The sequence below is a fragment of the Fundulus heteroclitus genome, chromosome 8, assembly GCF_011125445.2.
Source record: "Fundulus heteroclitus isolate FHET01 chromosome 8, MU-UCD_Fhet_4.1, whole genome shotgun sequence".
In the NCBI taxonomy this organism is placed as follows: Eukaryota; Metazoa; Chordata; class Actinopteri; order Cyprinodontiformes; family Fundulidae; genus Fundulus; species Fundulus heteroclitus.
In genome coordinates, this window is record NC_046368.1 from 18,643,769 (window position 1) to 18,661,797 (window position 18,029).

Below are 18,029 nucleotides of genomic sequence, written 5' to 3' on the forward strand. Positions count from 1 at the left end.
AATCTGCTTGTGTAACACAACGAGTCAAAGGTCTTTCCTAAGTTCTTGATTTCAACTTCTGAGAACTTTCTGTGGCTGCTTGTATCATGCAACAATCTTAGCACTTCTGCTATCTCTACTCTTATCTACAGAGGATGTGGATGGACAGCTATGTCATTGCAAGTTTGCAGTTGTCCCATACTCATTCTATTTTTATTTAGACATGACTTTATGTTCATCTATCACATAGCATCACTGTAAATTAGATTTTTTGTTGCTCTACTGTGAGAAACCGTAAAAAATTGTTTAAGGGACATGAATAATTTTCAGCGGCACTGTACACCCACAATAATCGGTGACTTGGGTCTAAAACTTTGAAACAAGTGCATCACATTTTCTTCGGCTTTTACGGCTTAAAATTGTGCTATTTCAGTCCATTCTGCAAATTAAATTCCACATACAGCGCAGGAAGATCGAAATCAAAAATTTCCCAAATCATCTGCAGTTCTTCCACATTTAAGTCTGAACACAGGTTTCCACTGCCGGCGTGTAATGGTTGAGATAAAAGTTAGATACTTACAGAAAAGCTTTGCTGATGTTGGGTGAGTCTGTTGAAGAAATTTAAGTAATTCTTTTCTTGCTCAGTCCTAAAAGGAAGTGATTAATGAACTGCAAGTTACAAACACTCTCGACTTCCTTCTTTCTATTTCAGGTACGGAAGAGTGGTTGCCTCCCTTTATATTATCACTCTGATTATTCATAATATTTACAGAGTTGCATCTTTTTTTTCTTAATAGTCTTATTTAATAATGAATCCCAGTCTACAACAACTCAAAGTATGAAAAGGTCACCAAGTAGGCTGCTAGGTTCATTCAAATCAGTCACAGTACGGTGGATTTAGTTCCCAGAATCCGCTTCAGTCGCAAAGTCTGTGCACACAAACACGGAATATGACTCTGGTTCCACTTTGCTCTGAATTAAGACCTTTTGAGTATTAACATGTGAAAACGGAAATACAAATATATTTTTTGTAAATATGCACATATATGGATTGGTTTGACAAAAGAGGAAGGCATGGTTGGATTGGTGCAAAACTGGATGGTATCGATATGAACACTGGAGGGAAAAACCGTCTCTATAGTGCCTGAACAAAGGGGGGGGGGGGGGGGGGGTGTATCTGCACCTGAAGGGGAAAAATATCTAAATATTTTTTGGCCATGGTTTGTTGTGTCTGCAAAGATGTTGCCCCCCTCATCCCAATAGACCTGAACAGGTCCTGGATGGAGGGGAGGTCCGCTGTGATGATCCTTGTTGAGGATGTTGAGCGGAGACGATGTCGGGGCTTTTCTCCAGAGGTTCGTCATCATCTCAACTGTCCAGAGCAGGTTGAGGCCTCCAGACGGTTCTGACCGCACCAGTGGACCAGCCAATCCACCCGTTGTTTGTAGGCAGACTCGTCATTGCCCTGGATCAGACCAACAGCGGTGTCGGGTGAAGATGCTCCCCAGTCCAAGGCCAAGCCAAAGCCTGCAAACAGGTGGACTTCCTCTGCTGAGTTGGTGCAGGATGGAGTGTAGTCCCAGGCTGGCTGCTTCTGTCGACCTGTATGCTTGGTAAGGAAACCGCAAGGGTCCGATGGTCTAAATCTAGATTTAGATTTGAAGCAAAATCTTGGGTTTACAGATATGAGAAAGGGAAGTTATTTACATTCACATAGAAACAATGAAGCTTCCTGTTTTCCAGCCGTCCTTCGATTGCCATTTTTGGTGATAATGTTGTGAGTTAACTGTCAATAGCAACAAAAACCATTACTATAGCAATCTCCTACACATACAAACATCCAGCTCCCTCCAAATGCTGTCAAGCTGGTCTATTGTGAAACTTGAGTGATGTCAGATTGAAATATGACTGATGATTAACATAAAATAACACAATGTTGCAATGTCTCCACCTTCTTAAGAAGTCCTCACCAAAACACCCCCCAAAAAAAACAGAAACCACAGTTTGTTTGTGTCACAACGGTTTCTATGAAAACCTATAAACAGGTTTCCATTTGCCCAAGATATGACATTGTTACTTTCACTTTTTTAGCAAGTGGCAAGCTTTCATTTCATACCGTGGCCTTTAGATTTTAACATGTGACGAAAGGAAAATACAAAAATCCAACCTTTATTTACTTTTTCTTCATTGAAAAGTTTTATTTTATTCTACCCTAACCATGCAGCCCTGTCAGATGACAATTTGTGACAACAGCTGTTGAAGGAACGGATCCTTTGGCTGGAGTGCAGCATACGAACTACGTGTAATTGGAAACACCTGAATAGGTCCTTCTCTATAAAAAGTCTTTAGGTGCTGTGCAGTGCTGGGAGGAAAAGACTTATCCATCTCTTCTTTTTAGCCATGATTGTCCTCCAGGGTTTTAGTCTGGTCTGGTCAATCTGCTTGGTTTGGTTACTCTGGTTTGCTTAATTTAACTTTCAGGTTCTGAGAATCAGCTTTTTTTTGCCTGGTATCTGTACAAATACGAGGAATTTGACTGGACTGTACATTCAGCATTGTCATATATTCATATTGAGATGATTGATTTTACTGACTTCACAAAGCAACCTATTGCTTTTTTGTTATTTCTATAAAATAATCCATCCAACTTATTTTTTTTATATCTGTGCAGGGTCGCGTGGTAGCTGGTGGTCAACAGGTGAGAGGTGGGGTACACCCTGGAGAGATCGCCAGTCCACAACAGGGAAAGACAGAGACATATAGGACAAACAACCATGCATGCATGCACACACTCACACCTGAGGGCAATTTAGAGAGACCAATTAACCTAACAGTCATGCTTTTGGAAGGTGGGAGGATGCCGGAGTACCCAGAGAGAACCCATGCATGCACAGGGAGAACATGCAATATCCGCTCTGTTTGCTTTGATTCCTGCAATTTGAATTGTATGTGAACTTTGCAGCATCTTGGGTGGCATGCCTCGGTTGAACTTGATGACCTATTAAGGTGCGACACCTTTTGCAGGTTAAGTGTAATTTGGAGTTTGCTGGTGCACTTCTGTTCCAGGGTGTCAGATGGGTTTGAAACGTGCTCATGTGTGTCGATGACGAGCGAAAAGGTCGGAACATTTGGCAGACCAATCTGTCTGGATGAGCTCTTATCTTCTCTACAGATTTGCATTTATATTGGTGATGATTTAGTGGTTTTAGAAAAGTTTGTAATAACTGGAGGCTTGTGGCTTGATCTTAGTTGCTTAGTGTGTTCCGGCGTCGGAACACACTAAGTTTATTCTGGTACTCACAATAATGCAATCACATTCACAAGCAGGTCAGTTGTCCCGAGCTGATGAGGGACGGCCAAGAACTAGGCCCTCCAACTGTCAAATCATGTATTATTATTATTATTATTATTATTATTATTATTATTATTATTATTATTATTATTATTATTATTATTATTATTATTATTATTCAGAGGTGGGTAGAGTAGCCAAAAATTGTACTCAAGTAAGAGTAGCATTACTTCAACATATTTTTGTCAAATAAAAGTAAAAAGTTGTCAGCCTAAAAATTAGTCAAGTAAGAGTAAAACGTATTCAGTAAGAAGATGTGTGGGCACAAAGGCATGTAGAGTGCGTCCCTCAGCTTTCCTCCTTTGTGGTCCAGCAGGTTGATAGCAGCGGTCCCTTTTTCTGTGCCATTCTGTACACTTTGCTCCCGTGTCTACCATGATACCTTTTATCTTTTCTTCGGTTGTTGACATCTGGTTTGTGAATATATTGAGCATTAACATACAATATTCTCATTATCTTGCTTTAATTTTCTGACCCATGTGCAGAAACAACATTTCGGTACAGGCAATGTTGTCACAGTTTATTGTAAAATGATGGAGCTGATTCAGAGTCTAGGTAGATCGGCGTCTGGAAGGAAGGGGCAGGGGTTAGATGCAGGCTGTGGAAGAGCAAACTGCGATTGTGAGCGAGATGTGCTGGGCTAATCACTCAGAACAGATTGAAGTAGGCGTCAGAAGGGTTATGTCGGTCCTGCAGGTGTGTGAGTGCTGTGGGCAGACGTGAACCGCCTCCAACAGGGTCTGTTCCTTAGGAGGAGGAGTTGTTGAGCGATGGAGGGTTCAGGAAACGGATGATGCTTGGAGACTGACAAGAGATACCCTGAAAGAAAAAAGAGCGCTCGCTCTACACGCACGGAGAGCAGGAATATCATCTTAACTTCTAAGGAGTAAATTAAGCATTTACAATTCAGCTTCACTACTCAATGAGATCAAGATCTTGGCTTCAACCCCAGACCACTGTTTAGTTCTCAGACAGTGTTTGATGGATTTACTGGCATGTTTTGGGTCACCGTTGTGTGGCATTGTCCAATTTTGCTTCAGCTTTATTATTTTTTTTCCTAAAACATAGTAAAACTGATAGTGGATGCTTTATGGTTTTCTCAGAGAGCAAAGACTTCCTCCCTGCAACTCGTCTGTGGAAGGTCTCTTATTATCTACCTGCTCGTACCATGTCACTGGTTGCTAGAGCCTGCTCTATGTCCCATGATGACATTATGGAGACTTCTTTTACCATCATGACGCTTTTACCAAGGTTCGGCCGCTTGGACAGCCGAACCTTGGCATGTTCTCAGTTGGTTTGAACGCCCTCCACTTGTAAACCATCCATCCATCTTCTTCCGCTTATCAGCCTTTGCAATGCTGCACTATAACTGCAATAACTTGCGCAATAACTACTGTGCAATTACTCTTTAATACCCTGTGCAATAATCCTGTTAAATAAGAGACTTCAGCTGTTATAGTTATCTCACTACCTTACTGTTGTGCTTTACCTGGTACCATTTTAATGTACAACATCAAACCCATATGTATATAAGTCACCTTAAATCTCTTCTTTATATATTTTTCTTTTTTTGTCCCCCGATCCACTGTATATACGTGGACGCACTGTATATGCCTCATGCACCTTTTCCTCCTTTTGGCACCTTTATTGATTATAAGAGCCGATGTGACAAGTGAATGTCTCCACTGTGAGATCAATGAAGTCTATCTTATCTTATCTTATCTTATCTTATCTTATCTTATCCGGGGTTCGGATCGCGGGGGCAGCACCTTCAGTAGGGGCTCTTCATTCATTTTGAGAAAAAAATCTTTCTTTTTTCAACAACATTGGGCCTAAAATCACATCATGAGAACCCACAGAGGGACCTGTAAGACAAGTAAGAGTAAAAGTCACTAAAGTATAGTTATTGTTAACGCCTGATAAAACCACTGATGTAACACGAGAATTTTAACTTTGAATTGTTTTCCCTAGTGAAGAAATATATGCAAAGTGAAGACTGGATTTTTAGTGTGGCACTATGCTTCTGAGACAAAATAGTATTTTTCATTTATTTTCAGTTTATTTTTACGCATCTTTTACTAGAGTTGTCATTAAATGTGAACGGTGGCGATTATTAAACATGTTTGATCTTTGTAATGAGTCCCAAAAAGCTAAATTTAAACGTTGTCTGAGGAAAAATACAGAATCTATCTTGTAGTTCACGTCAATACTTTAAAACTGAGCTCTTAATTGCAGCGGTTTCCCTGTTTCAGCTTCTTTAACTTCCTAACCCTTTATAATTACCCCATGTCAGCCACGAGATAAAAAGAGGAACCGTGTTAATGTAGGTGCATAGCTTTAATCCTTCCTTCTTTTAAACTTAAATTTGGCTCGGCTAATATTACACATATATTATAAAGATGTTTTAAGCCATGCGAGGCCTTTAAATTACATGCATCCTATAGAGTGTGAAATAGTTTCACGTTCTGATGCAGACTGCATGATGAGGCAGTCGTTAGTACTGCTGTCTTGCAGAAGAAAGGTCCGGGGTTTGAATCCTGGCCTGGGGGTCTTTCTGCATACAGTTTGCATGTTCTCCCCATGCATGTGGGGGGTATCTTTGTGTACGCTGCATTCTGCCCACAGTCCAAAATTTTGACTGTTATGTTGATTGCTCTAAATTGCTTTTAAGTAACAGTGTTTGTTTGCATGCATTGTATGATTGTCTGTTCAGTTCTTTACTGCACTAACTGGACTAGGTTCCCATCTAGAAGATACCACACACACACACACACACACACACACACACACACACACACACACACACACACACACACACACACACACACACACAAGTAAAATAAAATAAATTACTTGTCTTGTTTTTACAAATGTGTTTAGAAACCCAGGAGTTAAAAAATGTTGTCGATCTGAGCCTATCAGACCATCCATCCATCCATTTTCTAACACGTCTATCCCTTGTAGGGTCGTGAGGGGTGCTGGTGCCTATCTCCAGCTGTCATTGGGCGAGAGGCGGGGTACACCCTGGACAAGTCGCCAGTCTATCGCACGGCAACACAGAGACAAACAGGACTTTAATTCATTTATGTAATTTTATTTATTTATTGATTTTTGCTTTTATCTGCATTTGTAGAATAACTTTATCAAAGTGCACAACTTTTGAGGCAAAACTGTGAAAATCTTTTGCCCCGTTACAGATTTCTTGTTTTTGCACCTTTTTTTTTTGTTGCCACCTTTAACTGCTTCAGATCATCTAACAAAAAAAAATTTGAGAAATATAACCACAGCACAATATGAAAGGCAATCATCAAATGAGAATTCTTTTATAGAGGGAAATAAGCTATCGGAGTCCAAACTGACTCTATATGAAAAACCTAGTAGCTGGTTGAGCCATCGTTAGTGGCAACAATCGGCAGCAGCTTTTTAAAAATAATTGCCAATTTGGTCCGTAACATCACAGTGCTGGAGCTTGTGCCCACTCTTCTTTAGAGAATTGCTTTAATCCGGCCACGTTTAAGGGTTTTTTAAACGTGAGGGCCTGTTTAAGGTCATTCCACAGCATATCAGTCGGGTTTACCAGCAGATATGGACTAGGGCACTCTGAGATCTTCAGTTTTGGGTTTTTAAGGCACCAATGGAGGTAGAATTTTGGGTGTGTTTTAGATCATTGTCCTACTGCACAGCCTGAATGCCCTTGACCATAAGGTCACAAGCTAATAGCTGGACATTCTCCTACAGGATTTTCTATTAGAGAAAATTCCTACAGCAACCTCAGACCTTCATGCTAAAACCATCAGGTTTGACAGTCAGAATGATGTCCAGTCCTTGAAATTCTCCGCTAGATAATTAAATGCAAACGTTGCAAAAAAAAGCTCCACTTTGGTCTAATCAGCCAGAAGATTGGATTATAAATCTTGGTCTAACAACGAAAGGTTGGAGATAGAAAAATATTGCTCGCAGAAGTCTTCTGATTTATTTATTTTTTAACAGAAAAACAATCTGCTTTGGTAGATAGCACAAGGTATCTAAAGGATCGCTAATCGTCGTCAACAACGAAGTTAATGCCAATAGAAAAACAACAACATGTATTTATGTAAAAACATGTATTTAAGACAATCAATTAGCTACATTTTAACAACCGCCCTCCTTCAGCTGTATGGTGTATGCTGGGTAAAACACAAATGCCATGTCTGCACATTAATGTTTCCATTCGTCTGCCTGACAGAGCTAATGCACACGTTTTGTGGAACTTGGTGCTTGTTTTCCAAATATGCTTTAAAAGTGACAATAAATAGCAATTAACAACAATGTGCACAAATCAGGTGGTGAAAAATATAAAAATAAGATTTGATTATCATTGCCTACCAAACACGCTTTATTACACTTTATTGGGTATGGACAATATTATATCCCCTTTTACTTGTTAAAATGTAATAGTTAGGTTATACAGTTTGTACATCGTATTTAGGTTTAATATTAAGGTTTGTATGACATTCAAGTGTCAGATTACCTACACTTCCTGGTCTACATTTTGAGTTGGCACACTCAAATTCTATCTATATATAAATCTGTTTCGCTAAATAAAGTCAATTTATTTAGCCAGCAGGGCAACCTGGGTAAAATACCTTGCCTAAAGGCACATCGACATGGAGTAGGATGAAGCTGGAATCAAATCAACAACTTTCAAACAGAAACTTGTCCAGTCTTTTATTCTTTGCGTTAGGTTAATTAATAAATGACTGACGGGTTATACTGCATTATTGTTACAATAACCTGTGGAGAAAAAAGAAACTGATCATTATATGTTCAGCTCAACGTTTACTAGTTTAACATGCATACACGAAACGACACTTTGGTACATTTCTCTATTCATTCAAAACAAAGTGTGCAGCTTTGAAGAAAATTAAAAAAAAACTTAGCTTCTCGTGGGCAGTCTTTATCTTAAGTTCTGAAAATAAACACAAATTCACTTTTTCTGGTCCATTCCAAAGTTACCAATTGTGGTCAGACATTCTAAAAAAATTAAAACAAGACAGGACTGAATTACATACTTTGAGCTCTTGCATTTAACATTGTTGACAGACCAGGATAAAAGTTTTACTTTAGCGAGGACATAAACTGTAACGGTGTTATCCTTTATCTAATTATACACATGGAAATTCAGAGATTGTACGATGCTCCAATGGCAGCTGGATGATCGATGGTTAATACGCTGCATCAGAGAGTTCATCTTCATAATTAAAAAGGAACATTTAAGTGAAAACCTGCATGTCCAAAAGGGAAATACATAAAGAGGACTTGGGAATGATATGTGCAGTTGAACACAGAGTTGCACAAACACACTTGCACTTAAAATTATGCATACCCGCAACAATCTAGATTTTTTTTCACGCGTTTGCAAAAAAATTACTCAAGAATAATGTAGTAGTTAAATAAAACTGATTTCTTGAATTCTTTTTACTATGCAGAATGACAATCACATCTCATTTTTATCCATATTCACCAAAGAAAAAAATCCTACTTATAATGATGACTGTAGTCTCTGATTTATTTAAGCCCATAAGTAGAATGTGTCATAAGGGTACACATTTGCCTTTTAGGTGGGGTCTCAGCCAGGCACATCTGCTGGAACCAGCCAATGACTTCATTAGATGGATTCAGTCAAATCGCAGGAAATCCTGGGAGATAACCTCATGCTGTTTGTGAAAAAGCTGAAGCTTGGACATTCTTGGAGCTTCAAACAGCATGAGGATCCCTAACATATCTCAAAGTCCACCAAAGGTTGATTTCAGAAGAAGACCTGAAAGATACCTGGGCGATCATCATAGTCCCCTGACTTGGATTGCATAAAAAAAAAAATCTCTGGTGGGATTCACAAAAGGCAGCAACACACAAATCCAAAAGCGTTGATGAAGCGGAGGCGCTATGAATCCTCAGGACCGCCGCCAGAAGTTGGAGTCTGGTTATTAGTCTTGTTGGCAGCACCTCTTAACAGTAAAAGAGAGCACTACTAAATACTAAAGAGGCCTGTCATGATGGGATGAAAACAATTTCGACACCGCAGCATTCTTACTGTGTTCATTAAAATTGATCTTGTTTGATTTGTTCTTAGCAGACAGCTGATGGAGTGTACATTTTAAAAAAACTAGTTTAGTCGCGGGTGTTAAAAATTTTCAGGCAGAAATTTATGTCAAAGTTCACTAGTTTCAAATTCTTTGAATTTGAATCATGAGTCACTCCTGATTCAGCAGCTTAATATTTTTATTTTTTTATTTTGACTTTCAAAGCTGATATATTGTGACAAATAAACAGAGTTAAAATTTTGTATACTTTTTTTGCATGCAGCATCCACATGTCTGCCAGCTTTACGCTTTTACACAAACTCTATGGTCCATCGAGAGTAAAGCATTTTAGTTCTGAAATCGCAGCAGTACTTCACCTGACCAGAAGGGGGAGCCCCAGTATCACCAAAACGAGAACTGCATTAGTTTTAAAACAGAGTAGATGAAATGAAGCAATTTGGGTCTCAGTTGCTTCAAATATAATTCATAAGGAGCCTGCAGTCAAAATGTTGCTAAATATAGAAAGAGAGCCCAACACTATACATTAATAAATACAGTTCACTCTTTCATTGTAACAATTATCTACAATAATGATTACTTGTGGAACTCTAAGCATAGGTTTAGTGTCCAAAAAAAAATGTTGCATGCTGATTTTTCCATATATTCTTCAATGATAGTGAGGATTGTTTAATGCCACTATGGCAGAACCATTGATTCAGATATTACAGTAAAAATCTCTCAGGATCTTAGCTGGTCGTGAGCTGCCCTGTCCTGTGGGGAACGCACCTTTAACAATACTGATCGTCCTCTATATTCTCAAGAGTCACTTGTAAAATGTACACATCTGGAGAAATTTAGGTTCCTTCATTGAACGTAATGTAAAGTGATCTTTTTTTTTTTGTTTTTTTTCTCATCTGCAGATGCTAGAGAGATGTAAACATTCAGGCAGCAAAGTAAAACTTAAGCGCTGGAGCAACTGTGTAGTCGGATCTTCATCTCAGATATGCACCATGTCAAACTGATGATCAGTCCCAAAATCGTATGCATTTCGAGAAGATCGTTCCTTCTGTTTGATTGCTTGAGCCCTTTTTTTTTTTTTTTTTTTTTTTTTTAATCAGTCCCATCACTCTGAGCACCCTCTCTTTTTGCCCCAGTGTCCGTCTCCTGGCCCCTCTGCTGGCTCTGGTTCTGGCTCTGGTTCGGGTTGTTCTGGCTGCTCCAGGATTTGCTCCTGCTTCGGCTGGGCTCCAGGTACCGCCTGTTCCCGCTGCCGCTCCCCGACGCCTTCGCCCTGAAGCAAACGCCGCAAACCAGAGCCAGGAAGGCCCGCCTCATCTCCCGGCTCGCCAGGGTGTAGATGACGGGGTTCATGGCCGAGTTGAGCACAGCCAGCGCGATAAACCAGTCGGCCTGGTAAAGGACCGGGCAATGCCGCTCGCACGCCACGTCCACCAGCAGCAGGACGAAGATGGGCGTCCAGCAGGCGATGAAGACCCCGACCACGATGATGACGGTGCGCAGAAGGGACATGGCGTGCTCAGAGTTGCTGTACTTACTCACCTTGCGGCTGCTGGACTTCACCACGATGTAGATGCGAGCGTACAGGACCGACATGGCTAAGAGCAAGACGGTGAACACGGTGATGCAGAAGGCTACGTACTTCTTGCTGTAGAGAGGCAGGACCGTGGAGCAGTCAAGGAGTTTATCGATGCAGTTCCAGCCTAAGATGGGTAAAGCGCCGAGAGTTACGGCGATCACCCAGCAGGCGCCGATGAGCAGAAACACTCTGTAGTTCTTGCTGGCGTCGTAAGGCCTCATCTTGATCATGGTCAAGTGTCTCTCTATGGCGATGGCCAGGAGACTGAAGATGGAGGCGCTGAGCGCTACGAACATGCTGCCCTCTCTGATGAACCACAGCGTGGGGGAGAGTTCAAAAGTCTTTTCTCCAGAGAGGAGCAGGTTGAGCAGGTAGGCGACTCCGGCCAGCAGGTCGCACAGGGCCAGGTTCCCGATGAAGAAGTACATCCGGTTGTGGAACCTGTGGTTCCTCCATATGGCCACCAGGACGGTGAGGTTCTCCAGGAAGATGAAGCTGCAAATGATGAGGAAGACGATGGTTTGGACGTCCAAAGCGCCCGGGTTCTTGTCAGGGCTGGGAAGCCGGTGGCCCAGCTTTCCGGTGTAGTTGTAGTGAAGGAGTATGATGTTCATCTTTGGATCAGCGAAGGCCGTCGACACACGAGGTCAGTGCAGAGCAGATGATCTGGTGCGTTCAGCTGCAGAAGAGGCGTCAAGGTTATTTCAGAAAACACATCTATAAATATTAATTTTCCCCTCGCAAAAAAAAATAGTTCAGAGCTCTTTGACTAAAAAATTAGTCACCATGGTAATTAGGGGATTTACAATAATAATAAAAAAAATAGAAGTTCTTTTTTTTTTTTTTTTTTTTTTTGCTTTTCTTTGTTTTATTCCGGCATTAATCCAGTCTCTAAATCATCCGCGTCTGACTTCCCATGCAGCGCAGTCTTTAAAGCATTTTCAGCCATCGGCTGCTGTCAGTGGCAGCAGGAAGGCAACTAACTCACCGCTGGACGCTCCAGGCTCGTAAGCAGCTTTTAAAAGTCAAAGGAACATCCAAGAACGAACATTTCATGGCTGCGAACACCGCCGGGCTCCGTCTTTCCTCCATGCTGCGTTGACTTTTTTCCCCCCCTCCATCTCCCCTCGGCCACGGAGGAGAGCAGCTCTTCATCTCTCCCACCGAGCTCTGAAAACTCCGGACAGAAGTCCGCGGTGGGCTGGAAGTCCCGCTCGGCCCTCCCTCCCTCTCTCCCTGGCTGCCTGCCTCCCTCCATCGACCCAGACACAGAGAGCCTGCTGTGGGGCAGCCGCAGCTCCGCAGGCTTATCACAACCAGGAGGTAACGTGACTTCACGTCTGTAGTTCGCAGCGTTTTACTGTTTCAAGTATTTACCTCTAGCCTTAAACGTGGACAAAAAACAGAAACAAAAAAAAAAAAAAAAAAAAACGAAAGGTGGGTGTTTTTAACAGCTTTATTTAGCGGGGAAATAAAATGACACAAAGATTGAACATTCTAGCTTTTTTATTTATTTATTTATTTTTTAAAAGCGCCTTAAGTGTTGAAATAAATGTGAATAATGCAGTTTTATGAGAGGCAGCACGAAAAATGGGAAACATTTACAGTTCATGCAAGAAGTTCACGCTTTAATTTACAATTATAAAACAATTAACTGCAGGTGTGGATGCAGCTAAACAAAAAAAAAAAAAAAACTCGTTTATCGTAGCACTGTTGCCTACCAGCACAAAGGTTGGGGGTTCGAGTCCAGGCCAGGGGCCTTTCTGCATCTAATAGTAATAGTAATATCATCTTTATTGTCATTGAAACATACATTGAAACATACATTACAACGAAATTTGTTTTCTACTTTTAACCCATCACCCTTGGGGAGCAGTGGGCTGCCATGTGCGGCGCCCGTGCATTCCCGTGCATTCACATGCATTCTCTCCATGCATGTGTGGGTGCTCTCTGGGTACTCCTGCTTCTTATTGAAGTCCAAGATCGCATCTCTATTGTCGCCTGTGATAGATTGGTGGCCTGTCCTGGTTGCACCCGAGCCCTCATGATGATGACCACTGGGCCCCATGCACCACCACCCGACATCTGTGAGTGGGTGGTGAAAATTAGTGACTTTTATATTAGAAATGCAAAAAGGCTCCATCCTGCAAAGAAAAAGCTGGAACCTTGATGTATACAGACAGACATCACTGCTGGAAGAGGGGAAAATGTAGCGCCGACTTTTATTTTTAATTCCCTAAAATGGAAAATAGATTTTCATACTAAAAAGTTAATTGGTTATGATCATGTTATTATTTTAGTTTTAAGGTAGGTTTTCAAGGCCAAATAGTTAAGGTTTAATTAAAATTGTGAGTTTTGTGTCGTACTGATGTGTGTCTGTGTGTGTGTGTGTGTGTGTGTGTGTATGTGTGTTTGTTTCCCCATAAAAGACCCTTTTGTGTCATTGATAAAAGTAGATATCCTGTATTTCGAGCCTGGGATTTCTTCTGCACAGATGAAGTGAGGGGGAGGCATCCAGTGCTTCTATCATGATTGTTGTACCTTGTTTGTATTTGCTGAGGCAAAAAACTTGAAAGATTTCATGCATCTTGTAGGTCAAGATGGCTGAAACAGTCCTTTGTTCTGATTCTTCTTTTGTGACCTCATATCCAGGAAGGATGGGCAGGGCTGGCAGTAGGAGATGATGATTCTTGAGAACAGATTTAACACATCTACAGGCAGCAGTAGTTTTAAGCCCTTCCTAACCAGTCAGCACTAAACAATCTGAGCCAAACTTAAACAATAATTTCCAAACTAAAAAAAAAAAAGAAAAAAAAAAGAAAAAAGGAACCCCCATGCTCATTGCTTTACCTCTTACAGGGCCACAGTTTGAGCTGATTTTCTCCAAACTAAGCACATACTGTGCTGTCCCACAGACCAGATCTCTAAATAGTGGATACCTTCCAGTGCCTGTGGTTATTAACCCACAGAAATGTTTCGTGTGGTCGAAAAAAACAGCTAGGGTCTGGCAACAGTCCATTTGCATTGTTAAAGTCACAATTCTCATTCATTTCCTTCTGGTCACACTGGGCTGGAATCAATGGGGAAATTTCTGTGAAAAAAAAAAAAGAAGCAAAACAGCGTCTCTGAACCCACAGCGAATCTGGGACCAATCACAGAGTGGGTCCACGTGAAGGCCGCTGGATTAACAGACTGGGAACATGGTTGGAAAATCCTTGGATTTTCCGTTATTTATTTCAATTTTTTCCCCCCAGCTAACTGCAGTGATGTGGGGCTCACATCTGCACTTGCATAGACTTTCAGCCAAATCTGAAATCATCAGCGAGCACTAACCCGCAATATGTGGTCCGGGTGATCCTATGTGTGTTACCAGAGGGAATAAGGGTGGAAGGTTTTCAGTTCAGCAGGACCACCCTGGCTAAACACTTACTTTCTTTTTTGTCTTTTTCCGTCTTTTGTCATCAGAAGAGTAATGAAATTCTCTGTGGGAGCGTAGTTTTTAGCACCAGGGCTTCTGAAACATCCTCAAATGATGAGTGCACCACATGTGGGTGGGACTTTCTGCCACGATTTTGCCATATCATTTAAGCACATCTTACAAGCTGCAACTGCATTTTCACATAGGCTACTGTATAGCCTTCCCAACCTCAGAGTGATTATGCCTCACGGATGGCAAACCCATCGCTCAGTGAAAGTGTCCTTGCCTGAGGCACGACTGGTCTCTGAAATTCTATGGTATGTAGTTTTATGTGATCTTATTTGGACCTGTGATATATCTTTTATTGGGTTAACCAACGGTCAAGCCGCATGGACACCCTCCATGTTCATGGTTGTCTATGATCCCACTTTTAAGAGTGTCAACTTTAGGTGGCACTATTAAAAATTTTCATTTTACAATAATTTTTATGTGCAGTGCTCTGGAAAGATATAGACACTTTTTGAACTTTTGTACTTTATTGGGATTGTATGTGATAGAACAAAACAGTGCATAATTGTGGAAGAACCAAGATGCATGGATTTTAACACTTTTGACAAATAAGCTCTCATAGGTGTTGTGTGCGTATGTATCCCACCCACTTCAGTCAATACTAAGCTTGAAATTGCAGCTGCAGACCTAGTGATTGAAACTTTATCCCATTCTTCTTCACAAAAGTGCTCAGGGTCAATCTGGATGCAGAGTGCCTCTGAACATTGAGCATGAGCGTTGACAGGGTCATTCTACCCATATGGAAATTATCTATCTATCGATCTAAGTAAATGCACGAGTATTTAGCATTCTTGGCAAACATTTCAGAAGCATTTTAAGTATTTCATTCCATTCTTGTTGGAGAAATACTCTTAATTTGGCACATGATTAACACAATTTCCTTTAGAATAAATGTCAATACTTGCTTGTCTTTTCACATAACCCAAGTTCATTATAGTGATGCTTATAGCACTAAACAAGTGCGCTTTTGTAATTTTCACCGAAACATATAAATGCTGATAACAGGCATTGCACAATTCTTTGCATGGCAACAAATGTACATTTTCTTCACCAACGTGCAATTTCATTTGTTACATTAATACGTTTTTACAAAGTTTCTTTATCAGCCCAGAAACCCGAAATGAGCTCCTTTTTCTTCAGTCTTTTACAGTAATGCGTGTTCAGTAGCCAACATACAGTTGAACTGGATGGTGGACATTGTATATACATACATGGTCTAACTATCTGAGTTGCATTTATATCTTTGTGAAAGCCTTTGGGAAAGTGGCTTGTTGACATATAGCTGAGTTCAGTTCCAGTTAGAGAACCTCTGGCCAACTTCTGTGCTGTTAAATTACCATCATTTTAAATATATGAAAAAGATATACAAAACATATGGAAAACATATGTTAATATAGGATTTACTTATATACAACATGCATAATTTCCACATTATTGCTGTGAAATTTGTTATGTTGTATTAAATGAATGCAAAAGTGGCCACTTTCAAGACCTAATCATAAAAGCCTTTTATGATGTTCAATATGTGAAACATAAACTGAAGATGATTGAATGCTTTCATTTTTTAATGTGTTTTTTTTTTTGCCAATTTCTTTTCCTTATTGGTAATATGCTTTGATCTATTTATTTTATCTATAAGCTTGGGTTATTTCTTTCTGGAAGGAGATCATCCACTGCCGGTCTCGTTTATTTCAGCATCTTCCTGTTTATCTTCCATCATTATCCTATATTTAACATTACCCATCTTCCCATCAACTCACATAAAATCCCAAGGACAATAAGGGTTAAATAAAAAGCATCATTTTGTTTAAGTAAGAAATTGCAGATTGCAGATAGTTTGTACATCAGTCACTGCTACTTTCCTATAAATTGAAAAAAAAAAGAAGAAAATCAGGATTCCAAGTTACAAAAACATAACATTTAAAGTTTGGCAAAACCTAAATAGTTAAGTTGAAGTCCTAAACTTAAAATATCCCTGAAGTTTGTTGCCTTTAAATATTTAGTGCTGCCAACTTTCTTTCTTGTTTTTTTTTTTTTAGTGTTCCCTTTCCCTCCTGAAGTAAAGTATCCCCACAGCATGACGCTGCCATCACCAATAGATTTTATTATTCCACTCTTGTACAGAGACCGCATTTGTGCAGTGTACGTCTAATAGTTATTCTGTCAACAGATTCTCCCAATGAGCTCTGGATCGGTGCACCTCCTACACAGTTACCATGGAACCCTTGGCTGTTTCCTTTTAAAGCGATTTAGGTGAAGAGCTGCCAGACTGTTTCCATTTTTCCATTTTCTTGGATTGAACGGTGCTCCATAAGACCTTCAAAGCATGTTTTTCATTACCTATCCCTGCTTTAAACATCTCTACAACTTTACTCCTGACTTTGCTGTCTTTCTTGGTCTTCAGGATGCAATTTGATCATAAATGTTCTCTAACAAACCTCGGGGGCCTTTACATAGAAGTCGAATTATAGAGATCACGCACCAATGATCTATTTCTCAGTATTAAACTTTTAAAAACAATTAAATGCTAGATTATATTAGAGCCCATAGAAAACAAATTCAGTCACACTTTGCATTTTTATTTGAAAAAACAAACAAACTGTACTGTGGATATAATTAATATTATATTATGTATGTAAACAATCAGAACACATCTACAGCTGTCAAGTCACTTCAGTATTAGTATTAGCTTGCAGGAATATGAAACTCACATAAAATATGCTGTAAATACAACATAATTAACCAACTGCTATTGACTCGTGGCTTTGAGATCATGATGTACATTATTGATCATAATGCAACATAAAGGCAAAGTGCCTTTCAGATATGTACTTGTAAAAAGTATTTTTATTGCCATTCATAATTGATGAGTAGGAAGTCGGTGTAACAGCTGATATCAGACCCTCTGATTTAAACTGGGAACCTAATGGTTAAATCACAACAGGAAAGACAGAATAAACGTTAAGAGTGCTGAGCTGGAGTACTAAAGGTGTGTTTGCAGTCACCACTTGTTCCAGGATGTGCTTCCAACCCTCCATTAGTGCGCGAGGGCTTGGGTCAGGTCCGTGGGCAGTGGGCACATCCATGTGCAATTAAATGTAAATCCTGCCTTTTAATTTCATGCTTGCCATTTTGGGGCTAAAACACACCCTTGTGAGTCTGGACTTCGAATCACAGTCGGACCATCCCCCTCCCGCCCTGCGGCTTTGTGGTGGCAGTATTTCTAGGCACAGCCTTTGGTCTCTCTCTCTCTTTGCAGCTCCACAGAACAAAGCCTCAGAGATGTTTCTGCACGGGGTATAAATTCAGCCGTGGCACAGTTTAGTCTGAGACTGGCCAACTACGGAGGGCCACACAAACAGAAATAGCTTTGCCACTTCCTTTTGAATATGTGACTGTTTTACCTTTAGATCTGTAGCTATGAACTATGATGGATTGAGGTTTTCACTTTTTTTCCAGCTGAGATATTTTTTAACATTACTCTGAGTGCTGGTAATAATCCTCTGACTCCTTAACAGATAATCCAGTGCCAACCTGGCCAACATTATCTTG

The 18,029-nt window shown here is 40.4% G+C and overlaps 1 protein-coding gene across 1 annotated transcript; it reads right to left on the reverse strand.

The window, feature by feature from the left end:
• Positions 1-8,023: 8,023 nt before the first annotated feature.
• LOC105930688 (sphingosine 1-phosphate receptor 3) lies at positions 8,024-12,169 on the reverse strand. The gene is made up of 2 exons (XM_036140256.1): positions 11,979-12,169; positions 8,024-11,669 (listed from the first exon to the last, which is right to left on the reverse strand). Exon 2 carries the CDS (start codon positions 11,602-11,604, stop codon positions 10,504-10,506), a length of 1,101 nt encoding a protein of 366 aa, XP_035996149.1. The 5' UTR covers positions 11,605-11,669; positions 11,979-12,169; the 3' UTR covers positions 8,024-10,503.
• Between the last annotated feature and the right edge of the window lie 5,860 nt (positions 12,170-18,029).

What these genes read in the sequence shown, in the direction of transcription:
- LOC105930688 (XM_036140256.1), bottom strand. Translation starts at nt 11,604, where the DNA reads ATGAACATCATACTCCTTCACTACAACTACACCGGAAAGCTGGGCCAC.